This window comes from Salmo trutta, chromosome 30, assembly GCF_901001165.1.
Source record: "Salmo trutta chromosome 30, fSalTru1.1, whole genome shotgun sequence".
NCBI classification, from domain to species: Eukaryota; Metazoa; Chordata; class Actinopteri; order Salmoniformes; family Salmonidae; genus Salmo; species Salmo trutta.
In genome coordinates this window covers 12,694,983-12,716,430 of record NC_042986.1, presented here as the reverse complement: position 1 = coordinate 12,716,430, position 21,448 = coordinate 12,694,983, and the positions used below count along the sequence as shown (strand labels likewise).

General features: G+C 40.2%; 1 protein-coding gene across 5 annotated transcripts; it reads right to left on the bottom strand.

Annotated features, from left to right (window-relative positions):
* Window positions 1–1,497: 1,497 nt before the first annotated feature.
* LOC115167980 (membrane cofactor protein) lies at window positions 1,498–20,969 on the bottom strand. Of its 5 annotated transcripts, none has more exons than XM_029722792.1 (12): window positions 20,832–20,969; window positions 20,452–20,544; window positions 10,788–10,973; window positions 8,885–8,981; window positions 8,336–8,409; window positions 8,060–8,242; window positions 6,916–7,092; window positions 6,556–6,657; window positions 3,946–3,975; window positions 3,707–3,748; window positions 3,146–3,191; window positions 1,498–2,570 (listed from the first exon to the last, which is right to left on the bottom strand). In XM_029722792.1, the coding sequence occupies exons 2-12, from the start codon at window positions 20,528–20,530 to the stop codon at window positions 2,513–2,515; spliced, it is 1,074 nt and encodes a 357-aa protein (XP_029578652.1). In that variant the 5' UTR covers window positions 20,531–20,544; window positions 20,832–20,969; the 3' UTR covers window positions 1,498–2,512. The 5 variants fall into 5 exon arrangements, with proteins under 5 accessions (XP_029578652.1, XP_029578653.1, XP_029578654.1 ...); XM_029722793.1 differs by having other exon boundaries at window positions 1,498–1,930; XM_029722794.1 differs by lacking the exon at window positions 6,556–6,657.
* Window positions 20,970–21,448: the final 479 nt, after the last annotated feature.

Sequence of the window (21,448 nt, the reverse complement as noted above, 5' to 3'; positions counted from 1 at the left end):
AATGTAAGTTTACAAAGTAGGCGCACAGGTCAAGAGAAATTTGAGTAATCAAGGTGACAGACATTGACACATTCAATACCGCTTTGCACACTCTCGCCTGCATCTAGCTGATCTAGGATGTGATCATTAGTCCAACAGTTGCAAAATAGTTTATGTTGAACAAATTCAGGTATGTTTATTCCCATTTTGTTCATTTTGCTTCCGTTTTAGATTTTTTTCTAACAGAATTGCTGGAATGAATAGACCTGATCACACGCAAACAGTTAATTTTCATAGCCGCCACATACTAACAGCATGAAACCTTTGATCATTGTATAATTCCTTCTCGCATCTAAGCACTCTCCTCCTCTCACCTTTTCCCTTCACGTGTGGACATCAGCTGTCTGTGACCAGGCAAAAAATCCTAAGCCAAACCGTCATATCATAACGGCTAACCGCTAAACACAGCCTACTTCGTTGTCACCATATTAGCTAGTCATAGTCAACATAGTTATTAGAACTAACGCGTTAGTAAACCCGCTACAATCATCCAGTACAATGTAGTCAGCAAGCAGTTTAGCACTTACACCGACGGGCCCGGGGGCAATATATTTATAAAACCTAAAGCTTACCTTGACTTGGAAGAGTTCCAGTGTTGGGTAGCCATAGCCAGCTAACTAACATAGCATCCCTCACTGTTTCGGCCAGGCGTTTGAGTAGGCTAAACTAGCTAAGTAAGCGAGGGAAAAACACACAAAACAATGAAAGAGCTAGCTCTCACTCTTTTGCTTCTCCTTCATTTTTAAAGAAATGAATTTGTTTAAAACTGTTCAACTATTGGTCTCTCTGAGTCTACTCACCACATTTTATGCACTGCAGTTGTAGCTTGCTGTAGCTTATGCTTTCAGTACTAGATTCATTCTGATCCTTTGATTGGGTGGACAACATATCAGAGCTTTTGCAGCATGAACTGAGGCTGGTTGACGTCCTCTGGAAGTTGTCATAATTACTGTGTAAGTCTATGAAAGGGGGTGAGAGCCACAAGCCTCCTAGGTTTTGTATTGAAGTCAATGTATCCAGTGGACGGAAAGTAGTTGTCCTCAGGCTACACCATGGTGCTACCCTACATTGTGTTGTTGAGGCTTCTGTAGACCTTCATTGCAAAACAGTGTGTTTATATAAATAATTGTGTGACGTGAATATATTTTGTATAGTTTTATATAAAAAGGATAACCTTTTTGTTTCTCTATTTGAAAAATAATACATTCATTAAGGATGGTCCTCCCCCTCTGAGGAGGCTCCACTGGTATGCATGGGTATATATGCGAGTATGGCGACTACGTGTATGAGGTGTGTGTGTTTTCTTTGTCTCTTACTTTACTCCAGGAGTACTACTTACTACAGGAGATGGTTGTTGGCTGATCAGCAGTCTGATGACCTTGAGATACATTTGGCTCTATACTGAAAAACAGCTTGTAAAAGTTTTAGCTTCACTATCCAAATAAATACACAGGGGAATCTTGTTGGACATTTTAATAAATATGATTTCCTTCAAATTCTTTATTTCAAAGGGTGCAAAACTGGCTTTGTGCTGCAGGGTTGCCCAAAAGGGGAGAATTGTAACTAAGAATGCTGGCAATGAGATAAAGCAGGCTCAGATAAAGAGTTATTTGTGAAGTACACTGGAAACATGAATAGTTACTGAATAATCAGGTTAGGCCACTCATTAAGCACAAGCTTCCAAACGGGAACGAACCAATTCATTCTTCATCATGAGGTTTCTAAACATCACGTAATAGAACTTCCTTTGAAAGGATATGAACCCAGTGTTTGGGAGGGGCTGCTGCATTCATAAGCAGGAGGGTAGTACATTAAATCACAGCCGTCTGTTCACTGTGACTCCCTTATCAAGGATGGAAGAGGAGACTAAATCAAATCAGAAGACTTGGTACTGAAAAAGAAAACAAATACAGTTAGACAACCCTAGAAAATACATTTTACATTTATTTCCACACCTTCTCTGCTAAAGGAATGGGTAGACCTGTGGAACATAAACGGGATACATCTGTTGGACTTTGACACATACAATATATATTGAAAAGTATGTGGACACCCCTTCAAATTAGAGGATTTGGCCATTTCAGCCACACCCGTTGCGGACAGGTTTATTAAAAAAAAAAGAAAAAAAAGAACACACAGTCATGCAATCTCCATAGACAAACATTGGCAGTAGAATGGCCTTACTGGAGAGCTCAGTGATGCTCACCCATCAAAATAAAAAACATTTAGCATTTCACTGCTATATCATATCACCCATATTTTTTTTTTTATTACATTTTCTTATACAAAGCGAGGTCCATACAAAAATTGCTTGTTGAGATCGGCGTAGAAGAACTTGACTGGCCTGCACTGAGCCCTGACTTCAACCCCATCGAACACCTTTGGGATGAATTGGAACGCCGACTTCTTATATAATAACATTAAATAAAAATGGTGTGCTCAGATGTCCATCTTCTTACCCTGGCCAAGGGTGCTACAACTCTCTGTCTTCAGAGTTAGTGGCCACATTTCCTGAGTATCCAACTCGAGAGCTGTAACACAAAAGTCGAGCACTGGTCACCATGTTTGTATTTTTGGGTGACCAGGAGGCCAAACCTAGCGTGGAACTCAGACGCGTTTTGTGCTAACAATCCACTCCTTGCCACATGTCATATGCCAAACAGTTTGCTATACGGCACGGAGTGGTATGGTTTGGAATGTTATGGATACCAGGCTAGGCCAAACCCATTGGCCTCACCAATCCGCCACCCTTGCTTGCCATGTGTGTGACAACCCCTCTGGACCTCCAACGACAGACACACCAAATAGCTCAATGTTTAAGAACACTAGAAGATTTTTGGGACAAAATGGCCATTGCGTTTACTTTGCAGCTTCACTACTGTGGCTGGTGTGTGTATATTGATGTTAAACACCAGAAAGCTTCGCAAATATAAAGCATGCAGCATTTAGCTGAAACGGCATAGGTGGTTATGACAGCAGTAAGAACTCAAAAGAACACATGAAACTGAGTAACAGTTGTTTTAGTGAGCGCAAAGAAAAGAGGGAGGAGCCATGACAAGAAACAAGCCTTGATTGGATGTTAGTTAACGAAATGAGAATTACTTACCGTGCTTTATATTTGTAGATTATAAATCCTATAATACAACCAACGCCTAGAAAGAAAAAGGAGAAGTTTAAATCCTTGAGGTATTATTTTGTTTAACATATGAAGTAGTTGATTTTTACTTGGCATAGAGTTTAAAACCACAACATTCCTTCTCCTTATTGTGACCAACATGACAAAAAAATAATGGGATGTCAACAGAAAGTGGTATTGTTAGAGGTTTGTATGCCAGTAACAATAGCAAATTATTACAATTAACTTAATGTCTGTCCTGCAAGGTAAGGCTTGAACAGAATACTACCATGGTAATAAAAATACATTGGTGAGTACATGTTAGAAAATAAATGATTGGTAGAGCAACAAGTAAACATCGTTGCATGATGACTAGATTTGAAAACGTTCAACATAAAACCAAACAAATAGGGCTTATCCCGTTCATCTTTATAAGATGGAATATAGTACAATTCTTGGAACTTGTTTTGGAGAAGATGGTACGACTTGATTTAACAGGTCACCATGTTACTGTCGTTATCCACACAACTTGTCATTTCTATTGCAACTTACCAAGTACACTTAGAACACCCCCAAATATTTTCCATGTGTGGTCTGTAAGAGAAACAAACAAAAGAGGGAAGGAAGATGCCATCATGAATTTGCAGTGAAGATGAATCATCACTAAATAGCCTAAACACTGCTTGAACCATCAAAGAGAACATCATACACTGTACAACATGTACGGATGAGAGCTAACTGTTGTAACATCATATACAACACCAATAGATAGCAACTGGGTGACCGCTTACTTTTGGCCTCCGGGGGACCAGGTACGCGATCTGTAACACAAAGAAGAGATATTAAGGTTTACGCGCGCACACACACACACACACACACACACACACAAAATACTTTATTTGAATCCAACAATCAAATGTACAAAAAAAGGATTCAAACACTTAAAAAAAAGGTCCCTGTATGCACTCAAGGGTACAGGAAAAGCACCTCCTTCTCCAAACTCCTAGGCTTCCCACGACAGCAGAAACAGAGCAGTACCTAGCCAACTGCTTTGCCCTAGTTGTCAGGCTCGCAATCTGGAGGCTACGCATTGCAAGCCTGTGTACGTGGCAAAGACTGCCAAATATCAACGCCACCAGCTTGCACCTACACCCATTTCCATTCATGTTGCGACAGTCGATGTTCATACTCAAATTCGGCCAGGTATCCCCGCCCACTAGATGGATTGGGGATGGGTCGTGAATGCTCCATTGCTGCTGGTAGACTCGGCCACTGAGTAGGACTTGTTTGAAAGCTGATTTTAGCGTTGTAACAAGCTAAAGAATATCATCCAAAATGTGTCCAAACGATTATCCAACCTTTACTGCATTAACGATGGCAGTTGTTATGCTAGTAAATAACCATGTTTTACCACAGAGCTGCAGCACTCATGTCTGGTCCTGGCGAGCATGCACACACAGAGTCTTGCACAGCTAACCTTGTGGGGATATACAGTTCAGTCCCATTCAAAATCCTATTTTCCCTAACCTGTACCCTTACCTTGACCCTAGCTCCTAACCCTAAACCCCCTACAAATAGCATTTGACCTTTTGGGAACCAACTGTCCCCAGTTGGTCAAATTTTTGTTGGTTTACTATTCTTGTGGGGACTTCTGGTCCACACACACACACACACACACACACACACACAGTAGAATGGCCTTACTGAAGAGCTCAGTGACTTTCAACGTGGCACAGTCATAGGATGCCACCATTCCAACAAATCAGTTCATCAAATCTCTGCCCTGATAGAGCTGCCCCGGTCAACTGTAAGTGCTGTTATTGTGAAGTGGGAACATCTAGGAGCAACAACGGCTCAGCCGCAAAGTGGTAGGCCACACAAGCTCACAGAACGGGACCGCCGAGTGCTGAAGCGCGTAAAACCATCTGTCCTCGGTTGCAACACTCACTACCGAGTTCCAAAATGCCACTGAAAGCAACGTCAGCACAACAATTGTTTGTCGGGAGCTTCATGAAATGGGTGTCCATGGCCAAGCAGCCACACACAAGCCTAAGATCACCATGCGCAATGCCAAGCGTCGGCTGGAGTGGTGTAAAGCTCGCCACCATTGAACTCTGGAGAAGTGGAAACGCGTTCTCTGGAGTGATGAATCACGCTTTACCATCTGCCAGTCCGACAGACGAATTTGGGTTTGGTGGATGCCAGGAGAACGCTGGTTGAGAGAATGCCAAGTGTGCCAAGCTGTCATCAAATATATTTGTATAACACTATTTTGGTTACTACATGATTCCATATGTGTTATTTCATAGTTTTGATGCCTTCACTATTATTCTACAATATAGAAAATAATAAAGAACCTTGGAATGAGTAGGGGTGTCCAAACTTTTGACTGGTACTGTATACATGGAAGGCGGGAAAGCCCCTAATGAGGACATCTTTCACTAAGTTCTCTGCATCAGACAATATTGTACTTCTAGTTTTATGACAAGTGTGTGTGTGTGTGTGTGTGTGACAGAGAGAGGCTGGGATTTGTCAACAACCTCACGGTACGATAGCGCAATACTTAGGTGCCGATGCGATTCTCAAGATTCCATACATATTGCGATTCAATGTTCCAAACATATTGCTCACCATATGTCTGCTGCAGAGGGACAAGAGAGCCATGAGAAAATGAATGTTGATCAGTCATTGAAATAAAAAGTGCTGAAAACAAATTTGCTCCCATTTAAAAAGATGGAAAACAAGCTATGAAGGAGTTTTCGTACAGGTTCAGCCAGCTAGTGCAAAAATAATATTGCGATTTTGTCAAAAGGGGGTGTTTCTACATTCATGTGGATGCTACCATGACTACGGAAAATCCTGAATGAATCATGAAGAGCGAAAACGTTAAGACGCACAATGCTAACCTCCAGTTATTCTATCATTCTTCAAAATTCATTCAGGATTATCCATATAATCAAGGTAGCATCCACATTAATGTAAAAGTGTTTAAAAACATTCTTATTTACAATAAAGTGACTCCAAAATGACACAATATATTATTTACCATTCATTTCTATTGGGCACTAAATAACCTGAAACAATCAAAACAAACAGCAAATGCATCCAACAAATGTGCAGAGTCACAAGCTTGATGTAATGTAGTCTTTTCGTGCTATTAATATGGGACCAAATACTTTACTTTTTACTACTTTAATATAGCTAAGAGAATTTGTCCCAAATTCTTTTGGTCCCCTAAAATGGGGGGACTATGTACAAAAAGCTGACAGTCTGCACTTTAACCGCATAGACATTGTATCATTTCAAAGCCAAAACAACAAAAATGTTCATTGTTCCAATACTTTTGTAGCTCACTAAAATTAGATTAGGATTGTAACAAGCAGTATCAAAATGGACTCAACCTTGGTTTGTGGTTCTCTTTGTAGCAGTGGTAGTAGCTGTTGTGGTAGTAGCTGTTGTGGTAGTGGTAGTAGTAGTAGGGGGCTTTGTTGTAGTCGGAAGGGCTATAAAGGCATGCAATGCAATTAGGCCATTAACTATTCTTGTCCAGTCTGTCACATCAATTTACTGTTGTTATCCCTCCACATAGCATCTTATCTTATCAAAATATTCTCTATATGTTTATATGAGATCAATTCAATTCAGAAAGTCAGTTTGCTGACACATTGGTCTTCTGGTCCTAAACACTAAATGACGCACAAAATATCTGATCCAAAATATAGGCTAAAGTATGTTAAGTAACACACTGAAACAAGCCTTACCTTTGCATGTGGGAATAGAAGCTGACCAGCCTTTTATTTCACATGTCAGACTGGCCTGTCCCATCATCTCATATCCATCGTTGCACTTATACGTCACAAAAGACTTGTGCTTGTAGGGGGGCAAACGACCTTCAATCCTAACGCCATTCTCAACAACAGGAGCAGGACATGAAACCACTGCAGATGTAAACAAAGAGATGTTTATTTCTCTATGGTTGTGAAGTAAAGGTGGCCCAAGTCTCTTATTTTCTGGTTTTAGGCTACTAGAAGCAATATAAACACAATGTTATAACCACCTATTTATGTATATTATGCAACTAATCTATTCAATAAATAAGCTAGATTTTTCTAACTCATTTCCCCTGAGCTCAATGTTGCGTCATGGTTTTAAGTGTATAGTACACATTAGGGCAGGGCTGCCCAAACCTCTTCCTGGAGATCTACTGTCCTGTAGGTATTCAGTCCAACCCTAATTTAGAATATCTGATTCAGCTACTTAAGGTCTTGTTGAGCAGCTAATAAGTAGAACCAGTTGTGTTAAATTAGGGTTGGACTGAAAACCCACAGGATGATAGATCTCCAGGAAGAGGGTTGGGCAGCCCTGCATTAGGGTGTCCACGGTTCAGTCTCATGGACATCTGTGCTATCAGGCTAGATACTGTGATATTTATACACTTATTTTATCATCTGGACCGTGACCTTGCTCATGATTGTGTAGTGGACAGGACTGGGTAGGTTCATTTCTAAACGTAATCCGTTACCTGCCCAAAATTGTAGTCAGTTACATAACCTTTGGATTACTCAAACGCAGTAATGTAATCTGATTGCTTTCCCCTTAAGAGGCATTAGAAGTAGACAAAGGATCCATCAAACTCATTTGGGTTGTCATCATAGTGGTCTCTGACTTGTGGTCAGACTCGCTCAGGTGGAACAAACGTAAAACTTTCTCCGTTTTTCAAAGCTGAATTGAATGTCATTGAGAAAACAGAAAGGTGTTGAATCCTTTCTGAAGTCAAATAATCCAAGAAGTAATCTAGTTTTCAAAAGTATCTTATCAGTGTGAACACGAACAGTTCTATGTTTTGTCAACAACCATAATTATGACTAAAACAGAAGGGGGTAAAAAGGCAAACGTTCAACGTACTTTTACACTCAGGTGGAGCCGGCTGGAATTCTCCCTCCTTTTCACAGACTATGGATTTAGTTCCAACCAGAGTGAATTCCTTCTCACAGCTATATTCCACAACACTTCTATAGTCGTACTCTTCTTCAGGTGGGATAACAGGTCCACCGTTGACAATGGTGGGGGGCTTTCCACACTTCACCACTGCAGAGTAGAACACAACAGCAGTTATGAACAGTTTTGATCTAGGCACAAGCATAGAACTGTTAAAGTTATTGTTATTTTCACTTGACTAACCTTGACATACAGGAACTCGGCCATCCCAGCCTCCGTCCAAACAGTTCCTTACATCGCTGCCTACAAGCATATAGCTGAGAAAGAGAAAGATTAGACAGTATTTGGAGCATTGCCTTCAGGATAGCAAGGGTTACAGAGACAGCTCTGATCTTAAGCAAGACAGTAAAGGAAGATCATGGGCTAAACATTAAAACATTTCCTTCAGCTTTTAGGGAGGGGAAGTTTGATTAAGGCCTAACTGGAAATCATAAAATTGGTCCTACAAAAGGACAGCTTTGTGAAGCATGACAGTTGACATGTTAAAGCACTCAGTTCAGCCCATGAAGATAGACTCATCATGGACATTGCCAATAAGGGCTTCCAGCATTTCAAAATAGCCAACTGGGTGGGGATTACTATGAGTTGGGAGCCCAGTGAAGAAGAAGAAAAATGGACAACTTTAAAACGTAGCGGTCACAGATCCTATAATGGCACAGATACAAAGATGAGTGCTCTCTCTCTCTATGAGAGAGACACACAGAGAGATGAGGCAAATAGCCTTGCACTGACCCAGTGTTACAGAAAGCAACAGCCCTGTCGCCAAACAGAATCCCAGAGAGATCATACTGGCCGTTTATCACATCTCCTGGGCTGCCACACGACCTTACTGAAACAACCATAAAGAAAAATAGTCATGTACGGAGGAAACATAGGCTAGCCTGACCTGTTTTGTGCCAACATTCCACTCCTTGCCACTCTGTGTCATATGCCAAACATGACATGGAGTGGCAAGGAGTGGAATGTTAGCATAAAACAGGTCCAGATTCCAGGCTAGGCTACTTTTTCAGTGAGTTTTATGAATGGGCAATGAATATATCAAGTTGTGAGTGGGTGGGTAAAAACTGTTTAGTGAAAAGCATGAGCTGGTGCATATCCAAAAGAGTTAGTGGAGGTGCTGACTAACGGTGAGTAAACTATATGCCATGAAAAATAAAAAATAAATAAAGAGAGTTGCACACTGTATACACAAGCTCCCTGTACTTTAGTGGGTAAACCACCAACATTTCTGCATCACTGTGCCTTCTTCAGGGTAATATCATGAATGCTTAAACCAGGTTATATAAACAACCAGTGCAATTAATGCAACCAATAACTAGTGAGGGTTATGTCATAGTAATTAGGGTGCTGAGGATGAAAAAGTCACTGTTAAAAGACAATAGTTTACAGCATGTTAAATATATTAGGCTATTGTTATATTACATGATTAGATATTGTATATAGTATTAACATAAATGCATTTTACTATTTCATATATACATATATACACACACACACACACACACACACACACACACACACACACACACACACACACATACATACATACATACATACATACATACATACATACATACATACATACATATATATATATAAAATTGTTTCCAATTAATTTCATCTTAGTTACATGTAATCTTTTGGTTCAAACGCGATGCATAACAAGCATCTCTACCGTCAAAGGGAACATCTTAGGTGCACGCTGATAAGCTGTGGAAAGAATATCTTCATTTAGCAGACCTGGTCATAGAAAAAAGGGGGACTTGTTTATAAAAAAGGGCCTGAGGTCCAAGTCAACATTCAGACCACTAGTATTTTTGTATAGGAGATCCAGTAGGTCCTCCCTCTGTAGTAGTAGGGTCTCAATGTTACCTCCTCTCCTTGGTAGGGTAACATGCTCGATACCATTTTGTATTTGATGAAAGCGATAGGATGGTTATCTTCAACAAAGTGAGCTGCTACTGGATAGTCAGTGTTCTTACACCTGATTGAGCTGCAGTGTTCGGCTATGCGTCGTTTGAATTTTTTCCCCCCTTTGTCCTACATGGGATTTCCCACATGGACAGGTGAGGAGATGGATTCCTCCATGTGTCTTGCATGAGATGACACCACTAACAGGGATTTTTTATTATGACACACCTCACTATTGTCATTGGTTGCACAAACTGTGTCTAGTCTGAGGTGCGTTCAGTTCGCATGAACGGTTGCTACATTGCAGAACAGTTTGTGCTGAATGACACGTTTCCCCAAATCGCTCTTGAACAGACTGAGGTACATTTGCTCCCGTGTGGCTTGAAGCAATGAGTGACATATTTAAAAAAAGGACAGAGCCACGATGACAAGGCTCCCCAACCCCTCCACGTTTTTTTCAACAGGCCGTTCCGTACAGCACCGTTTACGTTTTGACGTTTAATTGAACGCTCCAGAATGTAAACATTTACTGAACGCAGCCCTGGTTCAAGCATTCATGATATTACCCTGAAGAAGGCACAGTGATACTGAAACATTGGTGGTATACCCAATAAATTACTGGGAGCTTATATAGAGTGGGCAACTATTTATTTTTATAACTAAAAACATTTACAGGAATATGGCCTAACTTTTGCACAATAAAAAATAAAAATGTTGGAATTACATTCGCATGTCAGTTTCGCTTCACTCCACACGCCAGCAGTACAGGTGACTGATCGAGATCCTCCTGCCCTGACATATCCAGTTGCACACTCAAAACTTGCTTTTGTTCCATTTTCAAATGTCTCTTGAGTTGATGTAAAAACCATGTTTGACTCTTCTAACGGTATGGGTTTGGAGCAGTTTTGACCTGAAAACAAAGGAGACAAAATTGAATGACCAAGGTGGACAAATACTGGAGACAACACCTTCAAAACCCACATTGTCTCACGTCAGATGGCGTCATTCTAACCCGACACGCAGTTGCCAGGAGCCACATGTCTAACTAAACGGGGAACTCATGGTGCTTTCAAGACAACTCATACACTCGAAGGGTTAACATTTACGTATGTGTTTTGCGTAGAGTTTCCTATTGGTCGATTCTGATATTTTCCAAGTGGGAAACTCTGAGTTCATTTTTCTACAGTGGGTTTCCAAGTCGAAATTGTTAGTTTTGAGCTGTCTTGAACGCAGCATCTCTTATATCGAGATTTTGCTCATTCTCCAAACACTAGTTCTTAGTTTTGAAAATCACACAGATATAACGCACCAGAGAGAAGTGGAAGCGAGACACCCCACTCAGTTTTTTTCTGGCTCAATTTAAGGCAAATGAACTAAGTAGATCAGACTCAGTTACTATTGCATTGGTGTCTATAGGAGACCCACCCCGTTAAGTAGACCAGAATTGTTTTACAATGGTAAACAGCCTGAGTGAACCATCTTTGCTGGCTCCTACAAAAAGACATGCTTGATCAGGTCCTCTTGCCCCAGCTAGCAGCCTTGTGCTATCTTGTTTGAATGGCCATTACGGTAGCTAGTTTGCCAGCTTGTTGATGAAGTTGTATGCCACTAAAGATACAGGACTGTTCTAAGAAATCATCATGTATCTGACTGACAACTGGCAGTCTCACTACTTTGTAACATTTGGCCAACGCGATGACGTCGCAGCTAGAACCGTCAGCTGTGCTGCAGAATTCGGCACACTAATCAGAACATTAACTATAATGAAAACTATTTTGTGTTATTAGACAGTGTACTGAAATTCTATCTATGCAGATGGCCGTCGCACAATCTGACGTGAGACAATGTTTCAAACCATAGACGGTATAAGCAAAGACAGTACAGTATGAAGATATCCAGGCTGTATCACCACCGGCCGGGATTGGGAGTCACATAGGGCTGCGCACATATGGCCCAGCGTCGTCCGGGTTTGGCCGGTGTAGGCTGTCATTGTAAGTTGTTCTTAACTGACTTGCCTAGTTAAATAAAAGGTTAAATAAAAAAATAAAAATAAGCGCAAACGAGATGGCGTATCGCTGCAGAATGCTGTAGTAGCCATTAGAGGTCGACCGATTAATCGGAATGGCCGATTAATTAGGGCCGATTTCAAGTTATAACAATCGGTAATCGGTATTTTGGCCACCGATTTGCCGATTATTTATTTTATTTCAAAAAAAATTGAACACACCTTTATTTAACTAGGCAAGTCAGATTAAGAACACATTCTTATTTACAATGACGGCCTAGAAACGGGGATTAACTGCCTTGTTCAGGGGGGATTCGTTTTTGCAACCTTCGGTTACCAGTCCAACGCTCTAAACACCTGCCTTACATTGCACTCCACATGGATTAACAGGCTGACTACCTGTTACGCGAGGGCAGCAAGAAGCAAAGGTAAGTTGCTAGCTAGCATTAGACTTATAAAAAACTATCAATCTTAACATAATCACTAGTTAACATAATCACTATCATCAACACATGGTTGATGATATTACTAATATATCTAACGTGTCCTGTGTTGCATATAATCGATGCGGTGCCTGTTAATTTTCATTGAATCACAGCCTACTTTGACATTGCGAAAAAAGTACTGTCGTTGCATCAATGTACCTAACTATAAACATCAATGCCTAACAGGAATATTTAGACTTAGCCACCCGTTAGATAAAATACGGAACGGTTCCGTATGTCACTGAAAGAAAAAAAACGTTTGTTTTCGAGATGATAGTTTCCGGATTCGACCATATTAATGACCTATGGCTCGTATTTCTGTGTGTTTATTATATTATAATTAAGTCTATGATTTGATAGAGCACTCTGACTGAGCGGTGGTAGGCAGCAGCAGGCTCGTAAGCATTCATTCAAACAGCCCTTTGCTGTGCTTCAAGCATTGCGCTGTTTATGACTTCAACCTGGGTGGGTATAATTTGTGGAACGTTCCAACAGGAATCTATTCCAAAAACTTCGGAAATAACAAGGTTTCCAAAAATACAAAGTTGTATAGCGGCAGAATAAGATACCGGGTAGGGAGTGGTCTATTTCATTGCGTTTTTCACTCATCACGTTTATTCCGAAAATGTCTGTCCTCACATGTCTGTTTGCCTATGGACAAACATTAAGAATAAGCTACGTGGTGAGTTGATGCCTATTCGGCAGCTAGTTAGCTAGGTTTGTATGCGTTGTTGGTTGGCAACCTTTTACTTTACGTTTTTTTGGAACAGATTCCTGTTGGAACGTTCCACAAATTATACCCACCCCTTCAAGCCTATCAACTCCCAAGATTAGGCTGGTGTAACCGATGTGAAATGGCTAGCTAGTTAGCCGGGTGCACGCTAATAGCGTTTCAAACGTCACTCGCTCTGAGACTTGGAGTAGTTGTTTCCCTTCCTCTGCATGGGTAACGCTGCTTCGAGGGTGGCTGTTGTCGATGTGTTCCTGGTTCAAGCCCAGGTAGGAGCGAGGAGAGGGACGGAAGCTATACTGTTACACTGGCAATACTAAAGTGCTTATAAGAACATCCAATAGTCAAAGGTATATGAAATACAAATCGTATAGAGAGAAATAGTCCTATAATAACTACAACCTAAAACTTCTTACCTGGGAATATTGAAGACTCATGTTAAAAGGAACCACTAGCTTTCATATGTTCCCATGTTCTGAGCAAGGCACTTAAACATTAGCTTTCTTACATGGCACATATTGCACTTTTACTTTCTTCTCCAACACTTTGTTTTGCATTATTTAAACCAAATTGAACATGTTTCATTATTTAGTTGAAGCTAAATTGAATGTCTTGATGCATTATATTAAGTTAAAATAAGTGTTAATTCAGTATTGTCGTAATTGTCATTATCACAAAAAAATATATAAAAAATAAAATTTAAAAAAAAATAAAAATAATAATACATTTAAAAAAATAAAAAAAATAAATAAAAATCGGCCGATTAATCGGTATCGGCTTTTTTGGGCCTCCAATAATCGGTATCGGCGTTGAAAAATCATAATTGGTCGACCTCTAGTAGCCATGCTGTTTAAGTGTTCCTTGAATTCTAAATAAATCACAGACCGTGTCACCCGTAAAGCACGCCCACACCACCACCATGCTTCATGGTGGGAAACACATGAAGATCATCCGTCTCTGCGTCTCACAAAGACACGGCGGTTGGAATCAAAAATCTCAAATTTGGACTCAGACCAAAGGACAGATTTCAACCGGTCTAATGTCCATTGCTCATGTTTCTTTATTGGTGTCCTTTAACAGTGGTTTCTTTGCAGCAATTCGACCATGAAGGACTGATTCACGCAGTCTCCTCTGAAACTGCAGTAAAAGTGCAGTGGACTGTGGTATTTTGGACACACTTATACTGCACTCAGACTGCCAACTTATTTTGTAAGGGTTAAGCTAGCCAAGTTAAGCTAGCTAAAACGTCTTACCTGTTATTAAATGTTTTACACACACACACACACACACACACACACACACACACACACACACACACACACACACACACACGAGATCCCTTGACTTTTTCCACATTTTGTTACCTTACAGCCTTATTCTAAAGTGGATTAAATACGTGTTTTTCCTAATCAATCCACATCCCATAATGACAACGTGAAAACAGGTTTAGAAATGTTTGCAAATGTATACATAACTAAACATATACCTCATTTACATTTCAGACCCTTCGCTAAAAGACTATAAATTGAGCTCAGGTGCATACTGTTTCCATTGACCATCATTGAGATGTTTCTACAACTTGATTGGAGTCCACCTGTGGTAAATTCAATTGATTGGACATGATTTGGAAAGGCACACATCTGTCTATATAAAAATGGTCCCACAGTTGACAGTGCATGTCAGAGCAAAAACCAAGCAGTGAGGTTGAAGGAATTTTCCGTAGAGCTCCGAGACAGGATTGTGTCGAGGCACAGATCTGGGAAAGGGTACCAAAACATTTCTGCAGCATTGAAGGTCCCCAAGAACACAGTGGCCTCCATCATTCTTAAATGGAAGTTTTGAACCACCAAAACTCTTTCTAGAGCAGGCCGCCCGGCCAAACTGAGCAATCGGGGTTGAAGGGCCTTGGTCAGGGAGGTGACCAAGAACCCGATGGTCACTCTGACAGCTCCTGAGTTCCTCTTTGGAGATGGGAGAACCTTCCAGAAGGACAACAATCTCTGCAGCACTCCACCAATCAGGCCTTTATGGTAGTGGCCAGACGGAAGCCACTCCTCGGTAAAAGGTACATGACAGCCCACTTGGAGTTTGCCAAAAGGCACCTAAAAGGACTCTCAGACCATGAAAAATAAGATTCTCTGGTCTGATGAAACAAAAATGTAAAACTTTGTCCAGAATGCCAAGCATCACATCTGGAGGAAACCTGGCACTATCCTGAAAGATGAGTGGAATCTGTGTGGGTAGCTGGACAGGTAATTTGACTGACAGTGAGGGTGAACAGGTGGTCACGGGTCAGGTGACAGAGGAATGGATGAGACTGAGGCAGGAATTCCTTTAACCATAAAGTGGTATATTTACTGAGTAGTGTGGATTCATGGACGCACAGAACTTCTGGATTTGACAGAGTGAAGGAAGAGAATGCAGCGAGATCAGGCGATGGTGATTTCCTCCTTTTATGGAGAGGAGATCTGTCGGACATTTCCACCTGACCTAATTAAAGCACCCCTGGCCCAGCTGAGTAAGTGGCAATGAATTAAAGGATTATTCCACCAACTCCATGGGCTTTTTCTACAATCCCTATGGTGAAGCATGGTGGTGGCAGCATCATGCAGTGTCAATGTTTTTCAGCGGCAGGGACTGGGAGACTAGTCAGGATCGAGGGAAAGATGAACAGAGCAAAGTACAGAGAGCCTAAACGAAAACCTGCTCCAGAGCACTCAGGATCTCAGACTGGGGCGAAGGTTCACCTTCCAACAGGACAACGACCCTAAGCACACAACCAAGACAACGCAGGAGTGGCTGCGGGACAAGTCTGAATGTCCTTGTGGCCCAGCCAGAGCCTGAACACGATCAAACAGCTCTTGACTTAAAAATATCTGTGCAGCAACACTCCCCATCCAACCTGACAGAGCTTGAGAGGATCTGCAGAGAAGAATGGGAGAAACTCCCCAAGTATGCCAAGCTTGTAATGTCACACCCAAGAAGACGCCAGGCTGTATTCACTGCCAAAGGTGCTTCAACAAAGTACTGAGTAAAGGGTCTGAAAACTTAAAATTTGCACAACCTGTTTTGCTTTGTCGTCATTGTAAATAAGAATTTGTTCTTAACTGACTTGCCTAGTTAAAAAGGTTAAATATATATTTTAAATACATTATGGGGTATTGTGTGTAGATTGAGGGGGGGGAAACTATTTAATCCATTTTAGAAAAAAGGCTAACCTAACAAAATGTGGGGAAAGTAACAGGGATATGCACTGTATGTGTATCCTACTTGAACAGCGTCCCCACATTTCCCACTCCAAATAGCCTGAAGCCACAGGCTTCTTTTCACACTGAGGTAAAGTTGGTTTTATAGTCGCACATTCAACGGATATTCACCAAAAGCCATTTGAAAATCAATAACTAATTCACTGTTTGTCACAAAATCAAACTAGATATGACTTATTCTATAAATGTCTAGCACAGTTTTACAACCTTTGTTTTGAGTAGAAATTCCAGTTGACTGGATAGAAATACATAAATATGGCATCTATAAAATGGCATCAATCAAATGCCATTTAAACAGTATAAATCAATAGCGTTTTCAATGACAATCAAACTAGGTATGATTTATTCTATAAATGTCTAGTGTACTTTTACAACCTTTGCTTGGAGTAGAAATTTCAGTTTTGATAAATACATAATCTCAAATATTGCATTTAAAGACAGGAAAAAAAGTCAACTAATTCAGTGATTTCACAGAAAAATGAAAATATGCATTTATTTGCAATAACTTTAAAGAAATGTTAATTTCAAGTGCAATTTGTTCTATATGAAGTTGGACAATGTTTACAATCTTACATTGTATGCCAAATCAATGTTTACATTTTTAGTGCAACACATTTTAAAGTAGTTACAAGGCACAACAGTCATTTATTTATGTCTCTAATTTAAACAGGAAAGAGGGCCCTTCCAATCATTTTCTATTTTGGCTTTGGTTGCTGATAACGGGCCTCTGTACGCCTATGTAGACATTCCATTAAAGCTCAGCTGTATCCAGCTACAATAGTCATTTACAACATTAACAATGTCGACACTGTATTTCTGATCAATTTGACGTTATTTTAAGGGACAATTTAAAGGACATTTCTAAGTGACCCCAAACTTTTGAACTGTAGTGTATGTTATGGTTCACTCTTAGTTTTCCTTATCTCCACTGTGGAATGTCCATGTTGATCCTATTGGTTGTCTTGGTCCTCTTGTTCCACCAACCGGTCTTTGTTAGTCAGGCCTGACCCCTTCATCCTGTAGTTTTTTTTTCCTGTAATCTAATTTAATATGACTTAAAATGCAAAATTTTATGCCAGGCCCCTTCTAATAGGGTATGTCATGATGTTGGCCTGTGAGTAAGGTTTATGACCCCCCCCCCCATAAATACCTTTCTCCCCTCTCTCTCTCTCTTGACTCTACTGAAGGACTCTTGAATAGCCTTTGTTAAACATAGAGAGTCTGGGAACATCAAACGGTGGGGGGAAAGGAACCATATTTAGGTAATCCAACCAGTGGAAAATATGCGTTGGTACTTAATGAATATGATGTCAGTTCGGTTGTCATCTGAGACATTATGACTGATGACAGGACGACAAACTGTATCTGGGAAAGTCTACACATTCTAGTTATCAGATTCACATGGAATTGTTGTGTAATTTAAATGTTTAAATATAAAACTATTTGAAAAGATTAAATGTCATTTTAGCTTCCAAATGAGAGAATTGGGTTTTCATAAGGTTAGAGCGCTGCTCAATCAGTGGCCCACCCTGTGAAGAGACACAATGAAACACACCCTTCTCTCCCTCCACTATATAAGCCCTTCTGTTCCAAGTACGCAAGGCCTGCAGCCTCTGCGTTAAAAGGGCGAATAACTTTGTTCCGAGGACGATAGGACGACGGTCCATACGTTACAGGATTCAGATAACTACAGAACTAAGCCAACCTCAGCGTGAGCTTTGGTTGCGAATGGTATGAACTTTGAACTCTTATTCACTACAGAAGTGATACCTCCTAGCCATTGAGTTAGCAGCGGCCGCTGTAAACGTGGGCTAGGAAAGGACGGAAGACGTATCCAGTCTAACACACAATGACGATACTACAACGTAAACCATTTACCACCAGAGACATTCTTCCGAGGACAGCAAGATCTCTGCTGGGCAACACGGCCAGCATCTACGACCAACCTACCGAAGTGCAGCTCAGAGTAAATATTTATATTGCATTTCCCTTTTCCAAATGGGCGGTCATTTAGAATGCATAAGACACTGTATTTACGATAGCATAGCTGCTCCCTTTGTTCCTCAGTCTTCCCAGCTCCGTCCACCAGGGACGTTTTCTGTATGACATAATTTGCATTCTGTGTATATGTAATTCTGTGTGATTAGTTAGGTATTTAGTAAATAAATAATTAAACCCAATTTTGCATTGCTGATTCAACTTGTTAGCCAGGGTTAGTGAAGATAACCAAGAATTTACAACTTTCAGATGAGACTGAAATAAGGTGACGATTAATATTGACTGCTATTGATATAAAATATTACTAGGTCTTTAAGAGTTTATTCGGAAGATAACAGCTCTATAAACACTTTCGTGGTGCCGACTTTCTAGTTAATTACATTTACATGATTACCTCAATCAGGTAATATTAATTACAGAGAAAGGATTTTATAGAATAGCATGTCATATCACTTAATCCGGCATAGCCAAAGACACGACAGGTATAACAGACTTGTTAGAAGTTTGACCACATGCCCTCTAGACGGAGTACACGCACTCAATCAAAAACTGTAATGTTTACACAAAACAAAAGGTTGTAAAAGTATGCTAGACATTTATAGAATAAATCATACCTAGTTTGATTTTTCTGTAATAATCTGAAAACGTTGTTGATGTATATAGCTTTAAAATATTGCATTTTATAGATAGAAATACGTACCATCAAATCAGAACTGGCATGCTTACTCAGAACAAAGGTTGTAAAAGTATGCTAGACATTTATAGAATAAATCCTACATAGTTTGATGTTTGTGACAAACGGTGAATTAGTTAATGATTTATACAGTTTTAAATTGCATTTTAAAGATTTGCATTTCCATCAAATCAAAACTGGAATTTTTATTCAAAACAGGTTGTAAAAAGTTATTTATAGAATGAACAATATCTATTTTTATGTTTGACAATCAATGAATTGGTTATTGATGGAACGAACTACAAAAATCTCTGAAACTGGAAACACTTCTCCCTCACTAGCTTTAAGCACCAGCTGTCAGAGCAGCACACAGATTACTGCACCTGTACATAGCCCATCTATAATTTAGCCCAAACAACTACCTCTATTTATTTAGCTCCTTTGCACCCCATTAATTATATTTCTACTTTGCACTTTCTTCCACTGCAAATCTACCATTCCAATGTTTTACTTGCTATATTGTATGTACTTCGCCACCATGCCCTTTTTTTGCCTTTACCTCCCTTATCTCACCTCATTTGCTCACATTGTATATAGACTTACTTTTCTACTGTATTACTCCATGTGTAACTCTGTGTTGTTATGTGTCAAACTGCTTTGCTTTATCTTGGCCAGGTCGCAATTGTAAATGAGAACTTGTTCTCAACTTGCCTACCTGGTTAAATAAAAAAAAGGTGAAATAAAATAAATAAAAAAATTACAATTTTAAATGGGTTTTGGCTAATGTATGTTGAATGTCTGAATGTCGGAATATAAAACTTTACCTCGGGTCTTTTCACTGGCTCTATTTCCCTGCATGGAAGCATTGCAAACCATCGGTTGGGATTTTTGACCTGGCTTCATGTACTCCTGAACAACACTGCAGCCTATCGCCATGTTATGTTAATTCTGTATAACAAAAATAAATAAATCGACGAAGACAAAGTCGCCGATTTTACAATGGGGGTCAATAGGAAACTAATGTTGGTTTTCCCTATTTTGTATCCCAACTTTTCTCATTGCCTTCTCAAACCCTGTCCTGGTCTATTTGACAAGCGTTCCCGGAAATCTCGGAGTGTTGCGCCTCTGGGTTTAGAAACTATATGGTACACGCTTCAAACCACAGAGTTTCAAACCAATGAATGAAAACATGCACTCATAGAAATAGAGTTCTGCTTCTAGATGACCCTACCTTGAACAGTGGGAACCATGAAGGCAAGGTGGACCATCCATATTGTCAAAGACCAACAGACGTCTTTAGAGGGCTGCATGACGTCTTCGTTTCCTGTAACGAGCAGCAGCAGCACACGGTTTCCTGGATTGGTTGGTTTGCTAGATAATCTGTACTGTAAAGTTTGATCCCCTCTTATACGGATGAATTTTTCTCAATATCCACTTGTCGTAATCACACTGTGTTCACAACAAAATTAGCTAGCTGGTACTGGAGACTGCGAGCTAGCTAGCATGTCTAATTAACGTTAGCTAGCTATTGTGTTTGCGTACATCGCACTTTCTTCTATAACAATGTCCAATAATGATCAGTTATAGTATTAGGAAAACTCATAGTCTTACCTTATTGTTCAAGTAGTCTAGCTACGACTTCTTCAACTGGCAACTCTGCCTGTCTGTTTCGCAACAGCAAATAGACGTTTATTTAGCGTATTTCCTGGAGGGCGGCGGTTTTGAAGCCAGTGAGAATAGTGGAATTTGCGGTTTGCCTTCAAAATAAAGGTTCCCCATGTAAACTAATCCAAAGAGTGGAATAATGCCATATTTGGACTAAATAATGCTAAACAAGGTTGTAATGGTGTTACATAACATTTAAATAAAATACAATAATGAATTATATTTACAATAAATGTAAACAGTCGAAATCCCACTGTGGATGTATTACATTTACATTACATTTAAGTCATTTAGCAGACGCTCTTATCCAGAGCGACTTACAAATTGGTGCATTCACCTTATGATATCCAGTGGAACAACCACTTTACAATAGTGCATCTAAATCTTTTAAGGGGGGGGGGGGGGTTAGAAGGATTACTTTATCCTATCCTAGGTATTCCTTAAAGAGGTGGGGTTTCAGGTGTCTCCGGAAGGTGGTGATTGACTCCGCTGTCCTGGCGTCGTGAGGGAGCTTGTTCCACCATTGGGGTGCCAGAGCAGCGAACAGTTTTGACTGGGCTGAG